General features: G+C 37.3%; 1 protein-coding gene across 24 annotated transcripts in view; it reads left to right on the top strand.

Moving 5' to 3' along the window:
* Window positions 1-13,677, top strand: part of LTBP1 (latent transforming growth factor beta binding protein 1) — a 481,657-nt gene that overhangs the window by 298,106 nt on the left and 169,874 nt on the right. For all 24 annotated transcript variants that reach the window (XM_044663664.1, XM_044663663.1, XM_044663682.1 and 21 more), the window contains one exon: window positions 13,413-13,535. In XM_044663664.1, the coding sequence (XP_044519599.1) occupies window positions 13,413-13,535 (123 nt within the window). The remainder of the gene's footprint in view (window positions 1-13,412; window positions 13,536-13,677) is intronic.

Below are 13,677 nucleotides of genomic sequence, written 5' to 3'. Positions count from 1 at the left end.
TGGATAGCATTCTTTATCATAAGTCACTCAGAACTGTACTGGAACATTGTATTACCAAGAGTAACTAAGTCCATCACAGTTGATTGTTCCACAATATTGTTATTACTGTGTATCATGTTCTCTTGGTTCTGCTTATTTCACTCTGTATCAGTTCATATAGGTCTTTCCAGTTCTTTTGGAAATTATCCTGTTCATCATTCCTTATAGCACAATAATATTCCATCCCCATAATATACCACAATTTGTTCAGCCATTTCCCAATTGATGGACATCCCCTCAGTTTCCAATTCTTTGCCACCACAAAAACAGCAGCTATAAATATTTTTGTACAAACAGGTCCTTTCTAATTTTTTTAATCTCTTTGGAATATAGACCTGGTAGTGGTATTACTAGATCAAAGGTTCTTAAGCCCTTTGGGCATAATTCGAAATTGCCCTGATGAGGTCTTATTAGTGAGTCAGTAAATATATTTAACTCGAAACAAAGACAGTTATTAAAATGATATGGTGAGAATGGTAACTAAAAATATTCTTTTGATAAATTTTAAGTACACATATTGGAGCATTTGGAAAAGAGAGCACAAACTAAAAGTCTTCTCATAAGGCATATATATATACATACATATATACATATATATATATGTATATATATATATAATAGATCTGAACATGTCATTTCCAACTATGGTATAGCTGGGCTCAAGGTCCTTTGTCTCCTCACACTGTTTCCTCTACTATTTCCTCCTCCTTCACTCTGGTCTCAGATATAGGGGTAGACTTTTGGTAGCTCAATCCCTGTACATGCATTTGTGATCCAATCCCCTTCTGTCTTTCCCATCAACTTGTATCTACTATCCTAACTTTAACCTCTCCCTATTAGTTTTTTTTAAACCCTTAACTTCTATGTATTGGTTCCTAGGTGGAAGAGTGGTGAGGATGGGCAGTGGGAGTCAAGTGACTTGCCCAGGTTCACACAGCTGGGAAGTGTCTGAGGCTGGATTTGAACCTAGGACCTCCCATCTCTAGGCCTGGCTCTCAATCCACTGAGCAACCCAGCTGCCTCTCCCTATTAGTTTTTGCTGTTTACAAACATGCCTATTTCTCTATCTTCTTTAAGAAAACACTTAATTGATCCTATTGTTTCTTCTAATTATTGTCTTATATCTCTCCAACCCCACCTTTGTGACTAAATTCCTTCAGAAAAGTTGTTTAAACTTAAAACTTATACTTCCTTTTCCTTATATTATTTTCTAAACCCTTTGCAATCTTTGCCTGCTAGCCTAACCATTCAACTGAAACTTCCCTCTCCACAGTTAGCAATGATTTCTTAACCACCAAATCTCATAATTTTTTTTCAGTCCTAATCCTTCATCTTTCTCTAAAAGGTAGCCATATGCAGTATTGAATAGCTCATTAGGCCTAGCATTAGGAAGACCTATTATTAACTGTGTGACCCTGGTCAAATCACTAAACCTCTGCTTCCATTTCCTCAACTATAAAATTGATGCAATCATATTTTTCAAGTGCCTGCCTGCCTTCCTTCCTTCCTTCCTTCCTTCCTTCCTTCCTTCCTTCCTTCCTTCCTTCCTTCTCTTTTCCTTTCCCTGTTTCTTCTCTCTCCTCTTCAGATGAATTCCAGCTCATTCTCTTGTAGTCATCTCAGTATGTTGAGAACAGAACTCATTACCACCCACCACAAGAAAAACAAACTTTTTTTAAAAAAAAAATCAGGGACACAACCATCTTCTCAGTCACTTAGACCTGTAAATTTAGAGTCATCATCAATTCTTCACTCTTACTCTCCCTGATGCATCCAATTCTTTTTCACATTTTGTAATTTTCTCTAACTCTTGCTTGGTTTTAAAATCTTTCCTTTCCCAGAGATCTGACAAGTAAACTACTCTATGTTCACTTAACTTATTTATAGTTTCCCTCTTTATATTCAAGTCATTCACCCATTCTGAATTTATCTTGGGGTAGGGTGTAAGATGTTGATCTAAACCTATTCTCTCCCATATTGTTTTCCAAATTTCCCAGCAGTTTTTGTCAAATAGTGGATTTTTGTCCCAAAAGTTGGGCTCTTTGGGTTTATCATACACTGTCTTGCTGATGTCACTTACCCCAAGTCTATTCCACTGATCCTCCCTCCTGTCTCTTAGTCAATTTGGTTTTCTTCTTTCCTTTTTTTTTTATTAGGTTGACCAGTACTTTGTCTATTTTATCTGTTTTTTCAAAATACCAGCTTCTAGTCTTATTTATTAATTCAATAGTTCTTTTACTTTGGATTTTATTAATTTCTCCCTTGATGTTTAGTATTTCTAATTTAGTTTTCATCTGGGGATTTTTAATTTGCTCACTTTCTAATTTTTTAAGTTGCATGCCCAATTCATTAATCTCTGCCCTCCCTAATTTGTTAATATATGCACTCATGTATATAAATTTCCCCCTGAGTACTGCCTTGGCTGCATTCCACAGAGTTTGGTAGGATGTCTCATCATTGTCATTCTCTTCAATGAAATTGTTGATTGTTTCTTTGATTTCTTCTTTGACTAGCTGGTTTTGCAGAATCATATTATTTAATTTCCAATTAGTTTTTGATTTGCCTGTCCAGGTGCCCTTACAAATTATTATTTTTATTGCATTATGATCTGAGAAGGTTACATTTATTATTTCTGCTCGTTTGCAATTGTTTGTAATGTTTCTATGCCCTATTACATGGTCAATCTTTGTGCATATACCATGTGCAACTGAAAAGAAGATATATTCCTTTGTGTTCCTATTTATTTTTCTCCACATATCTATTAAATCTAATTTTTCTAGGACTTCATTCACCTCTCTTACCTCTTTCTTATTTATTTTTCAGTTTGATTTATCTAGATCTGAAAGAGGAATATTTAGATCTCCCACTAGTATGGTTTTACTATCTATTTCCTTCTTGAGCTCTGCCAGTTTCTCCTTTATGAATCTGGTTGCTATGCCATTTGTTGCATACATATTGAGCAATGTTATTTCCTCATTGTGTATACTTCCATTAATCAGGATGTAATGACCTTCCCTGTCTTTTTTAATCATATCTATTTTTACTTTGGCTTTGTCTCATTTGATGCCCAAAGGATTTTGCTCAAGCCTTTTACCTTAAACCTGTGTATGTCTACCTGCCTCATATGTGTTTCTTGTAGGTAACATATGGTAGGATTTTGGTTTCTAATCCACTCTTCTAATTGCTTCCTTTTTATGGGCCAGTTCATCCCATTCACATTCAGAGTTATAATTATCACTTGTGTATTTGTTGACATTTTGGTATCCTCTCCTAGTTCTACCCCTTCTTTTTCACTATTTCCTTTTAAACCAGTGGTTTGCTTTATGCCAGTAACCCTTGTCCCCTCCCTTGATTTACTTCTCTTTCTACCCCCTCTCTTATTATTCCCCTCTTTTTAATTTTAAGGCCTAATGAATTCCCTCCCCTATCTCCTCCACTCTCTTTTTTGACCTCCCCACTCCCCTGCTCTCCTTGGTTTTTCCCTTCTGACTTTCTCATAGGGTTGGATAGAATTTTACATCCCAATGGATAAAGCTACTCTTCCCTCTCAGGGTTAATTACACTGAGAGTAAGGTTTAACTATTACCTCATAATGATCTCTTCCTCTCCTTCTTATAATAGTATTCATCCCTTCCCCTTCCCATGCCCTCTTTGTGTGTAATAGAATACCCTATTTTTCTTATTCATTTAAGTTTCTCTTGGTGTCCTCTACTATTCCCCTCCTTCTTTCCCACCCCCATATCATCTTAGACCATTTAGTATTCCAACCTCTCCCTATGAATAATTCTTCTAATTACTATAATAGTGAATACTATAATAGTGAATAGAGTTGCTTAAAGAGAATTATACATAACATTTCTCCACATAAGAATACAAATAATTAGATCATATTGAAGCCCTTAAAGAGGCAAATTTAAAAAATATGACTTTTCTTTCTTTCCCCTCTGTTTCTTATTTAACTTTTCATGTTTCTCTTGGTCCTGGTCTTTTCTGTGCATGGAAATCTTCTATCTTGTTGAATGCCCAAACTTTCCCCTGGATGTATATGGTCAGTTTTTTTTTACTTTTAAACCCTTAACTTCTGTGTATTGACCCATAGGTGAAAGATTGGTCAGGGTAGGCAATGGGGGTCAAGTGACTTGCCCAGGGCCACACAGCTGGGAAGTGTCTGAGGCCAGATCTGAACCTTGGACCTCCTGTCTCTAGGCCTGGCTCTCAATCCACTGAGCTACCCAGCTGCCCCTTTTTTATAAACCTTTACCTTCCATCTTGGAGTCTATACTGTGTATTGGCTCCAAGGCAGAAGAGTGGTAAGGGTAGGCAATGGGGGTAAAGTGACTTGCCCAGGGTCACACAGCTGGGAAGTGTCTGAGGCCAGATTTGAACCTAGGACCTCCCGTCTCTAGGCCTGGTTCTCAATCCACTGAGCTACCCAGCTGCCCCCTATATGGTCAGTTTTGATGGGTAGGTGATCCTTGGTTGTAGACCCGGTTCTCTTGCCTTTCTGAATATCATATCCCAAGGCTTGTGGTCTTTTAGTGTGGAGGCTGCCAGATCCTGTGTTATCCTGATTGGTGCTCCTTGATATCTGAGTTGTCTCTGCCTTCTTGTAAAATTTTTTCTTTTATTTGGAAGCTCTTGAATTTGGCTATTATATTCCTGGGCATTGTCTTTTTTGGGTCTAGTATAGAGGGTGATCTTGTTATCCTTTCAATGTCTATATTACCCTCTTGTTGTAGAACTTCAGGGCAATTTTGCTGAATAATTTCTTGTAGTATGGAGTCCAAATTTCTATTAATTTCTACTTTTTCAGGAAGATCAGTGATTCTCAGATTGTCTCTTCTGGACCTGTTTTCTTGATCTNATTGATCCTATTGTTTCTTCTAATTATTGTCTTATATCTCTCCAACCCCACCTTTGTGACTAAATTCCTTCAGAAAAGTTGTCTAAACTTAAAACTTATACTTCCTTTTCCTTATATTATTTTCTAAACCCTTTGCAATCTTTGCCTGCTAGCCTAACCATTCAACTGAAACTTCCCTCTCCACAGTTAGCAATGATTTCTTAACCACCAAATCTCATAATTTTTTTTCAGTCCTAATCCTTCATCTTTCTCTAAAAGGTAGCTATATGCAGTATTGAATAGCTCATTAGGCCTAGCATTAGGAAGACCTATTATTAACTGTGTGACCCTGGTCAAATCACTAAACCTCTGCTTCCATTTCCTCAACTATAAAATTGATGCAATCATATTTTTCAAGTGCCTGCCTGCCTTCCTTCCTTCCTTCCTTCCTTCCTTCCTTCCTTCCTTCCTTCCTTCCTTCCTTCTCTTTTCCTTTCCCTGTTTCTTCTCTCTCCTCTTCAGATGAATTCCAGCTCATTCTCTTGCAGTCATCTCAGTATGTTGAGAACAGAACTCATTACCACCCACCACAAGAAAAACAAACTTTTTAAAAAAAAAATCAGGGACACAACCATCTTCTCAGTCACTTAGACCTGTAAATTTAGAGTCATCATCAATTCTTCACTCTTACTCTCCCTGATGCATCCAATTCTTTTTCACATTTTGTAATTTTCTCTAACTCTTGCTTGGTTTTAAAATCTTTCCTTTCCCAGAGATCTGACAAGTAAACTACTCTATGTTCACTTAACTTATTTATAGTTTCCCTCTTTATATTCAAGTCATTCACCCATTCTGAATTTATCTTGGGGTAGGGTGTAAGATGTTGATCTAAACCTATTCTCTCCCATATTGTTTTCCAAATTTCCCAGCAGTTTTTGTCAAATAGTGGATTTTTGTCCCAAAAGTTGGGCTCTTTGGGTTTATCATACACTGTCTTGCTGATGTCACTTACCCCAAGTCTATTCCACTGATCCTCCCTCCTGTCTCTTAGTCAATTTGGTTTTCTTCTTTCCTTTTTTTTTTATTAGGTTGACCAGTACTTTGTCTATTTTATCTGTTTTTTCAAAATACCAGCTTCTAGTCTTATTTATTAATTCAATAGTTCTTTTACTTTGGATTTTATTAATTTCTCCCTTGATGTTTAGTATTTCTAATTTAGTTTTCATCTGGGGATTTTTAATTTGCTCACTCTCTAATTTTTTAAGTTGCATGCCCAATTCATTAATCTCTGCCCTCCCTAATTTGTTAATATATGCACTCATGTATATAAATTTCCCCCTGAGTACTGCCTTGGCTGCATTCCACAGAGTTTGGTAGGATGTCTCATCATTGTCATTCTCTTCAATGAAATTGTTGATTGTTTCTTTGATTTCTTCTTTGACTAGCTGGTTTTGCAGAATCATATTATTTAATTTCCAATTAGTTTTTGATTTGCCTGTCCAGGTGCCCTTACAAATTATTATTTTTATTGCATTATGATCTGAGAAGGTTACATTTATTATTTCTGCTCGTTTGCAATTGTTTGTAATGTTTCTATGCCCTATTACATGGTCAATCTTTGTGCATATACCATGTGCAACTGAAAAGAAGATATATTCCTTTGTGTTCCTATTTATTTTTCTCCACATATCTATTAAATCTAATTTTTCTAGGACTTCATTCATCTCTCTTACCTCTTTCTTATTTTTTTTTTGGTTTGATTTATCTAGATTTGAAAGAGGAATATTTAGATCTCTCACTAGTATGGTTTTACTATCTATTTCCTTCTTGAGCTCTGCCAGTTTCTCCTTTATGAATCTGGTTGCTATGCCATTTGTTGCATACATATTGAGCAATGTTATTTCCTCATTGTGTATACTTCCATTAATCAGGATGTAATGACCTTCCCTGTCTTTTTTAATCATATCTATTTTTACTTTGGCTTTGTCTCATTTGATGCCCAAAGGATTTTGCTCAAGCCTTTTACCTTAAACCTGTGTATGTCTACCTGCCTCATATGTGTTTCTTGTAGGTAACATATGGTAGGATTTTGGTTTCTAATCCACTCTTCTAATTGCTTCCTTTTTATGGGCCAGTTCATCCCATTCACATTCAGAGTTATAATTATCACTTGTGTATTTGTTGACATTTTGGTATCCTCTCCTAGTTCTACCCCTTCTTTTTTCACTATTTCCTTTTAAACCAGTGGTTTGCTTTATGCCAGTAACCCTTGTCCTCTCCCTTGATTTACTTCTCTTTCTACCCCCTCCCTTATTATTCCCCTCTTTTTAATTTTAAGGCCTAATGAATTCCCTCCCCGATCTCCTCCACTCTCTTTTTTGACCTCCCCACTCCCCTGCTCTCCTTGGTTTTTCCCTTCTGACTTTCTAATAGGGTTGGATAGAATTTTACATCCCAATGGATAAAGCTACTCTTCCCTCTCAGGGTTAATTACACTGAGAGTAAGGTTTAACTATTACCTCATAATGATCTCTTCCTTTCCTTCTTATAATAGTATTCATCCCTTCCCCTTCCCATGCCCTCTTTGTGTGTAATAGAATACCCTGTTTTTCTTATTCATTTAAGTTTCTCTTGGTGTCCTCTACTATTCCCCTCCTTCTTTCCCACCCCCATATCATCTTAGACCATTTAGTATTCCAACCTCTCCCTATGAATAATTCTTCTAATTACTATAATAGTGAATACTATAATAGTGAATAGAGTTGCTTAAAGAGAATTATACATAACATTTCTCCACATAGGAATACAAATAATTAGATCATATTGAAGCCCTTAAAGAGGCAAATTTAAAAAATATGACTTTTCTTTCTTTCCCCTCTGTTTCTTATTTAACTTTTCATGTTTCTCTTGGTCCTGGTCTTTTCTGTGCATGGAAATCTTCTATCTTGTTGAATGCCCAAACTTTCCCCTGGATGTATATGGTCAGTTTTTTTTTACTTTTAAACCCTTAACTTCTGTGTATTGACCCATAGGTGAAAGATTGGTCAGGGTAGGCAATGGGGGTCAAGTGACTTGCCCAGGGCCACACAGCTGGGAAGTGTCTGAGGCCAGATCTGAACCTTGGACCTCCTGTCTCTAGGCCTGGCTCTCAATCCACTGAGCTACCCAGCTGCCCCTTTTTTATAAACCTTTACCTTCCATCTTGGAGTCTATACTGTGTATTGGCTCCAAGGCAGAAGAGTGGTAAGGGTAGGCAATGGGGGTAAAGTGACTTGCCCAGGGTCACACAGCTGGGAAGTGTCTGAGGCCAGATTTGAACCTAGGACCTCCCGTCTCTAGGCCTGGTTCTCAATCCACTGAGCTACCCAGCTGCCCCCTATATGGTCAGTTTTGATGGGTAGGTGATCCTTGGTTGTAGACCCGGTTCTCTTGCCTTTCTGAATATCATATCCCAAGGCTTGTGGTCTTTTAGTGTGGAGGCTGCCAGATCCTGTGTTATCCTGATTGGTGCTCCTTGATATCTGAGTTGTCTCTGCCTTCTTGTAAAATTTTTTCTTTTATTTGGAAGCTCTTGAATTTGGCTATTATATTCCTGGGCATTGTCTTTTTTGGGTCTAGTATAGAGGGTGATCTTGTTATCCTTTCAATGTCTATATTACCCTCTTGTTGTAGAACTTCAGGGCAATTTTGCTGAATAATTTCTTGTAGTATGGAGTCCAAATTTCTATTAATTTCTACTTTTTCAGGAAGATCAGTGATTCTCAGATTGTCTCTTCTGGACCTGTTTTCTTGATCTGTCACTTTCTCATTGAAATATTTCATGTATCCTTCTGTTTTATCAGTCTTTTGACTTTGTTTTATTTGTTCTTGCTATCTTGAGAGATCATTAGCTTCTAATTGCTCAATTCTAGCCTTTAGGAAATGGTTTTCAGCTATAATCTTTTGGTTTTCCTTTTCAATCTGGTCATTTCTTGTCTTCAATTTGCTTATCAGTTCATTTGGTTTCTGAGCCTCACTTTCCAATTGTGAAATTCTGCCTTTTAAACTATTATTTTCTTGCAAGATTTTGGTTTCCAATTTGCTTACCATTTTGTTTGATTTTTGGGCATTTTTCTCCAGTTGGGAGTTTCTGTCTTCTAACCTGTTTATTTCCTTTTGAGCTATTTCCCACTTCTCTTGCCAAATCTCTTCCATCTTTCTCATCATCTCAGATTTGAACTCTTCAATAACTTGTGGCCAGTTTTCATTATTTTGGGAAGGTTTTTATATGATTACTTGTTTGTTCTCCCCTTATGTTTGCTCTGTTGTCTATATTTTATCTGTGTAAAAGTTGTCAAGTGTTACAGATTTCTTCTTGATGATCTTTCTCTTTTGGGGTTCTTGTCTCTGGCTTGCCATTGTTAGCCCTGCACCCTCTCAGGTTTATCCTCACACTCAGGGCCTGTCTGCTCTCTTTAGGCTCCTGAGGTCTCGGGTCTAGTTGTTCTCAGGGTCAAGCCTCCTGGTGGTCCCCTTGCTTGTTCCTCTGCCCAAGGCTCCTTTAACAGTCTCAGGGTGTTGCTTCCACAGTTGTGAACCCCTTTTGCACTGGATCCCCACTCAAGGTCCACACGTGGGCTCAAGATCTGAGTCCTTGTCTTCACTCAGGATAGGTGTCTGGGCTTGCTTCCACGCCCACACTTGTGCCTGCACTCTGGGTCTGAGCTCAAAGTCTGCCCATGTTCTTTAGCCTCTCGGGGTCTTAAGTCTTGCTGCTCTCTGGAGCAGGCCCTGGTGATCCCAGGTAGCTGCCAAGGACTTAATGTGTGCCCCAGACTTGCTCTAACTCTTGTGAGCTGGCTTTGGCACTGTAGGTGGTGTGGGTTGGGGTAGGGGTTTGCTCAGCTCGTGTTTCAGTGAGAGCTGTTTTACCCCTTTATAGCATGGAAAGGCCTAGATTCCACATACCTCCAATGCTGCGCCCTGTTGTGTCGTCCCTTTGTTTCTCTGGATTTGTTTTTATGTCTTTTTGAGAAGTCCTGTATGTTTCGGTTAGGAGAGGTTAAGCAGCTGCTTTTTACTCTGCCGCCATCTTAATCAGAGCTGCTGAAGTTTTTTAAAGGATATGTCTGCCCATCTCCAATCCCCACCCCAATTTGATAAATGCCAGTTTCTCATTATTACCTCTAAAATAAAAATAATTTTAAAAATCTTCTTACTAGCTTAAAAACCTTTTGTATCTAGATATTTTTCAACCTTTCCAAGCTTCTCATATTTTACTCCCCTCCACATACTCTGTCATTCAATGACACTGCCCTACTTGCCCAGGGCTTTTAATTTCTACATTCTGTCTTTTTATTGACTTTTCTTTTATGCTTGTTAATGCTCTCTCTCCTTACTTTTTTCCCTCTGCTTCCATGGATTCCTTTCAAGTCCCAGATCAAATTGCACCTTCTTCAGGAGGCCTTTCTAAATCCTCTTCTCTCTTCAACCTTTCCCTCTCCCTTCCTTTCCTTCTTCTCTGAGATTGCCTTCCATCTACGCTGTATATCTGTCATATACCTTTTCCTTCATCAGAATGCAAACTCCTTGAGTATAGCAACTATTTTTGCCTTTTTTATATTCTGGGGACTTAGCATTATCTCATGTCTCCTCTCAATCAAGATTGTTCATGCAAATTTCAGTGCATTAAGCTTTTTTAATCACACTTTTCATTTATATTTTTGTTATTGAGTACATAAAAGGGTATGAATAGGTTTTCCTTTCGTTTTAAGAAAATTTCAGGTGTTCCCCACTCCCCTCCACATTTGCTCCCATGGAAGCAGCAATGAGGACTTAGTAGGAGCTCAAAGAGATTAGACACTGGATAGATGCTTTTGTATCTGGGTCATGGATAATCCAGGGACTGCTTGTACTTTATTTTGAAGTTGGCTGTGGTAATGAGTACTGTGGAAGCTTGGCAGGTCTCTATAAAGCCATTAATGGTGTATTGCAAAGTTGGTGGTTTTATAGAAGTATTGCTAAAATTTAGGAGTGTTCCTTTGCCCTTTCTTGGGCATAGGGCCAGCTCTGGGCAAAAATGTCAGCTATGTGGTTTATCTTTGGCACATTCCTACCTCCCTTTCTCACAAGTTACCACCATCTTCTTCTACTATGATGTTCCATTTAGATCCGTCCCAACTTTTAATGTCTCATGTTGCAGAATTGCTTGCATCTCTCTCTGTCCTTGTATACCTGAATGAATCTCATTCCTCAGAGTACTTCTTAACTTGGTATTAGAGAAAAACAATCTGTTTGAACTAATTATACAAGGTGGGAGTGGTGTACAATAACAGTGGGCAGTAGTAAAAGAACATGATGGATGAGTGATCATTTATGAGCATAGCTCAAAGGAGGGAAGGTGAGATTCACAGTCTATTGTAAATGTGAGACACAGCATAAGAGTGGAATCTGTGCCCAATCTTTTTGATTGTGTTCTTAATTTCCTTTTATATGATTGGTTGATTGCCTAAGCTTTAGATTTAAGTTGGGGCATTGTCCTTAAGTGGCATTAGATAAGTCCCATGTTGGCTTGGAACGTTTTCTTGAAGCGTGTTTGCACTAGTCCTTTTAAAGAGAATGAATAAGTAGAAAATATTTCTAGTTATGCGTTGTGTCTAATGGCACATGACAGGCAATGACATGTATTCAGAATTTCATGATCATATGATAGAATATGTAAAGTAGCAAGTAAATTGTTATAATTCAGGTAACTTTCAAATGGGATGCAATTATACTTCTATAAACATATTACCATGTTCTCATTTCAGCCCGAGTAAGCATTCAAGTGAGCCATCTTTTTACCATCTTTGGGCTCTTGGAATATTTAAAGATAATGAACTTTTTTACCAGTACTTGACAGTTGGATACAGTTTTATTTCTCTTTACATATGAAGAGGACACTGGTCATGACATATTAACCTAAAAATGGGCTTAAACTATAGTAAAGGTCATATAGGGGAAGTTAACAATTTATTAAAATATAAAGCGTTATAAAATAGAAAAGCAAAATATTCCTTTTGTTAAAAAATCACATTTTAATTTGAATTTCTTTCAAACACTAATCATTATGATTTCCCTATGATTCACCATTAAATTATGATTGTATGGATGTCTATTCCCAAATAAATCTCACTAAGATTGGCCTATTTCCTCAATACCCCCTACATTTCTAATGATTTAGAGTATGTAAAGCTAATCTTTGCTTCTTCCGTCTCTCAGTTCTTGATGTCTCCCAGTTAACTTTTTTTGTTAGTAGTGCTACTATTAGTTTCCAAAACCTTCCCTCCTACTTATCCAGTGAATCACCAGATCCTATTAGATCTTTGTTTTTAACATTTTTTCATATCCATCCCCTCTTTGTCATCCTTGTGATCATTACCTTAGTCCAGACTTAGCCTGGTATCCAAAAGTCTGGCCTTCAAATTTTGTGCTTACTTGTCTCCTTTACCCCATTTTTGTTAATCCAGGTTCTACTGGCCCTTCAAGAGCCCTGGGGATATTTAACTTTGAGAAAAAGAAAATTGGGAGAGGGAAAGGAACATGATAACTCTATTAAAGTATTAGATTGGTTGTCTTATGGAAAATAGTTTAGATTTGCTCTGTTTGGACCAAGAGGAAGAACCAAGGGCTAAAGGTAGAAATTGCAAGGTAAAATAAGCAAATTTACCTTTGATGTAAGGAAAAACTTCTTAATAGTCTAAAAGGAGAATGGGCCTCTTAAGAAGGTAGTGTATTACCCTCATTGGGAGTCTTTAAGCAGAGGCTAGATAACAATTTGTAAAGTATATCTTGGTAGGGATTTCTTTTGTGTATAGTTTGGACAAGATAGCCATTCAAGTCCCTTCTCGCTCTGTGATTCTAATACCACCTCCTTGCCTGAGGTTCATTGAAGCAATCTTTGTAAATACCTTTGAATTTTTATATTATTGATTGCTTATTTGGCAGCTGGTTAAACTGGCTTATTATACTATCCCAGTGAAAATAAGTGGGAGGTATACTGCCTTTGGTGTCTGAGGACCCAGTCTTTCCATGTGTCCCTAAATTCTTTGTGAACTTAATAAAGTCATTTCATATTTCTCATGTCATAGTTCAATAATCTGTAAAGTGATGTGATTGCATTTGATAATCTTTTAGCTGTAAATTTATCATCTGAAATCTCTGCTATCATTTCAAATAGACATTTAAGTCTTCAAGCTCTCTTATATTTCTATCTTGACTTCCAAACTGGATTGCAAATTTCTTGAGGTTCAGAAAATCTTGTCTTAATCTTCTTAGCATCCTGCAGGGCCTAGAAAATGGCAAATGTTCAGTCAATGTGTTAATTGAATTTGAAGCCTTTGTAGGCTGCTTAATCACAAGCCACCAGCATTCCATTTTATAACTAGATGGTTATTTCTCCTATCAAACAGGACAATAAAAGCAATTATAGATAGTTTCTGCAAAAAAAACAACAAACAAACCAAAAAACAAACTCTTAACTTCTTGATTATCTATTGGTGTCTTCCTATAGATATTAATGAATGCCAGATGCAAGGAGCATGCCCTAATGGTGAGTGTTTGAATACACTGGGCAGCTATAGGTGCACCTGCAAACTGGGATTTGTGCCGGATCCTACATTGTCAACTTGTATCCGTAAGTAATCAAAATGATCAATTATTTTCATTCCTAATTTTGATCAAATATAAATTTGGCTAAGACTAAGAAAAGGACTGCCTTATGCAGAATATCTGGGTAGACTGGTGTAATTTGAAATACATAAACAGTAATTTAGTCT

Source organism: Gracilinanus agilis, chromosome 2 (assembly GCF_016433145.1).
Source record: "Gracilinanus agilis isolate LMUSP501 chromosome 2, AgileGrace, whole genome shotgun sequence".
NCBI classification, from domain to species: domain Eukaryota; kingdom Metazoa; phylum Chordata; class Mammalia; order Didelphimorphia; family Didelphidae; genus Gracilinanus; species Gracilinanus agilis.
This window is presented reverse-complemented; position numbering and strand designations above follow the sequence as displayed.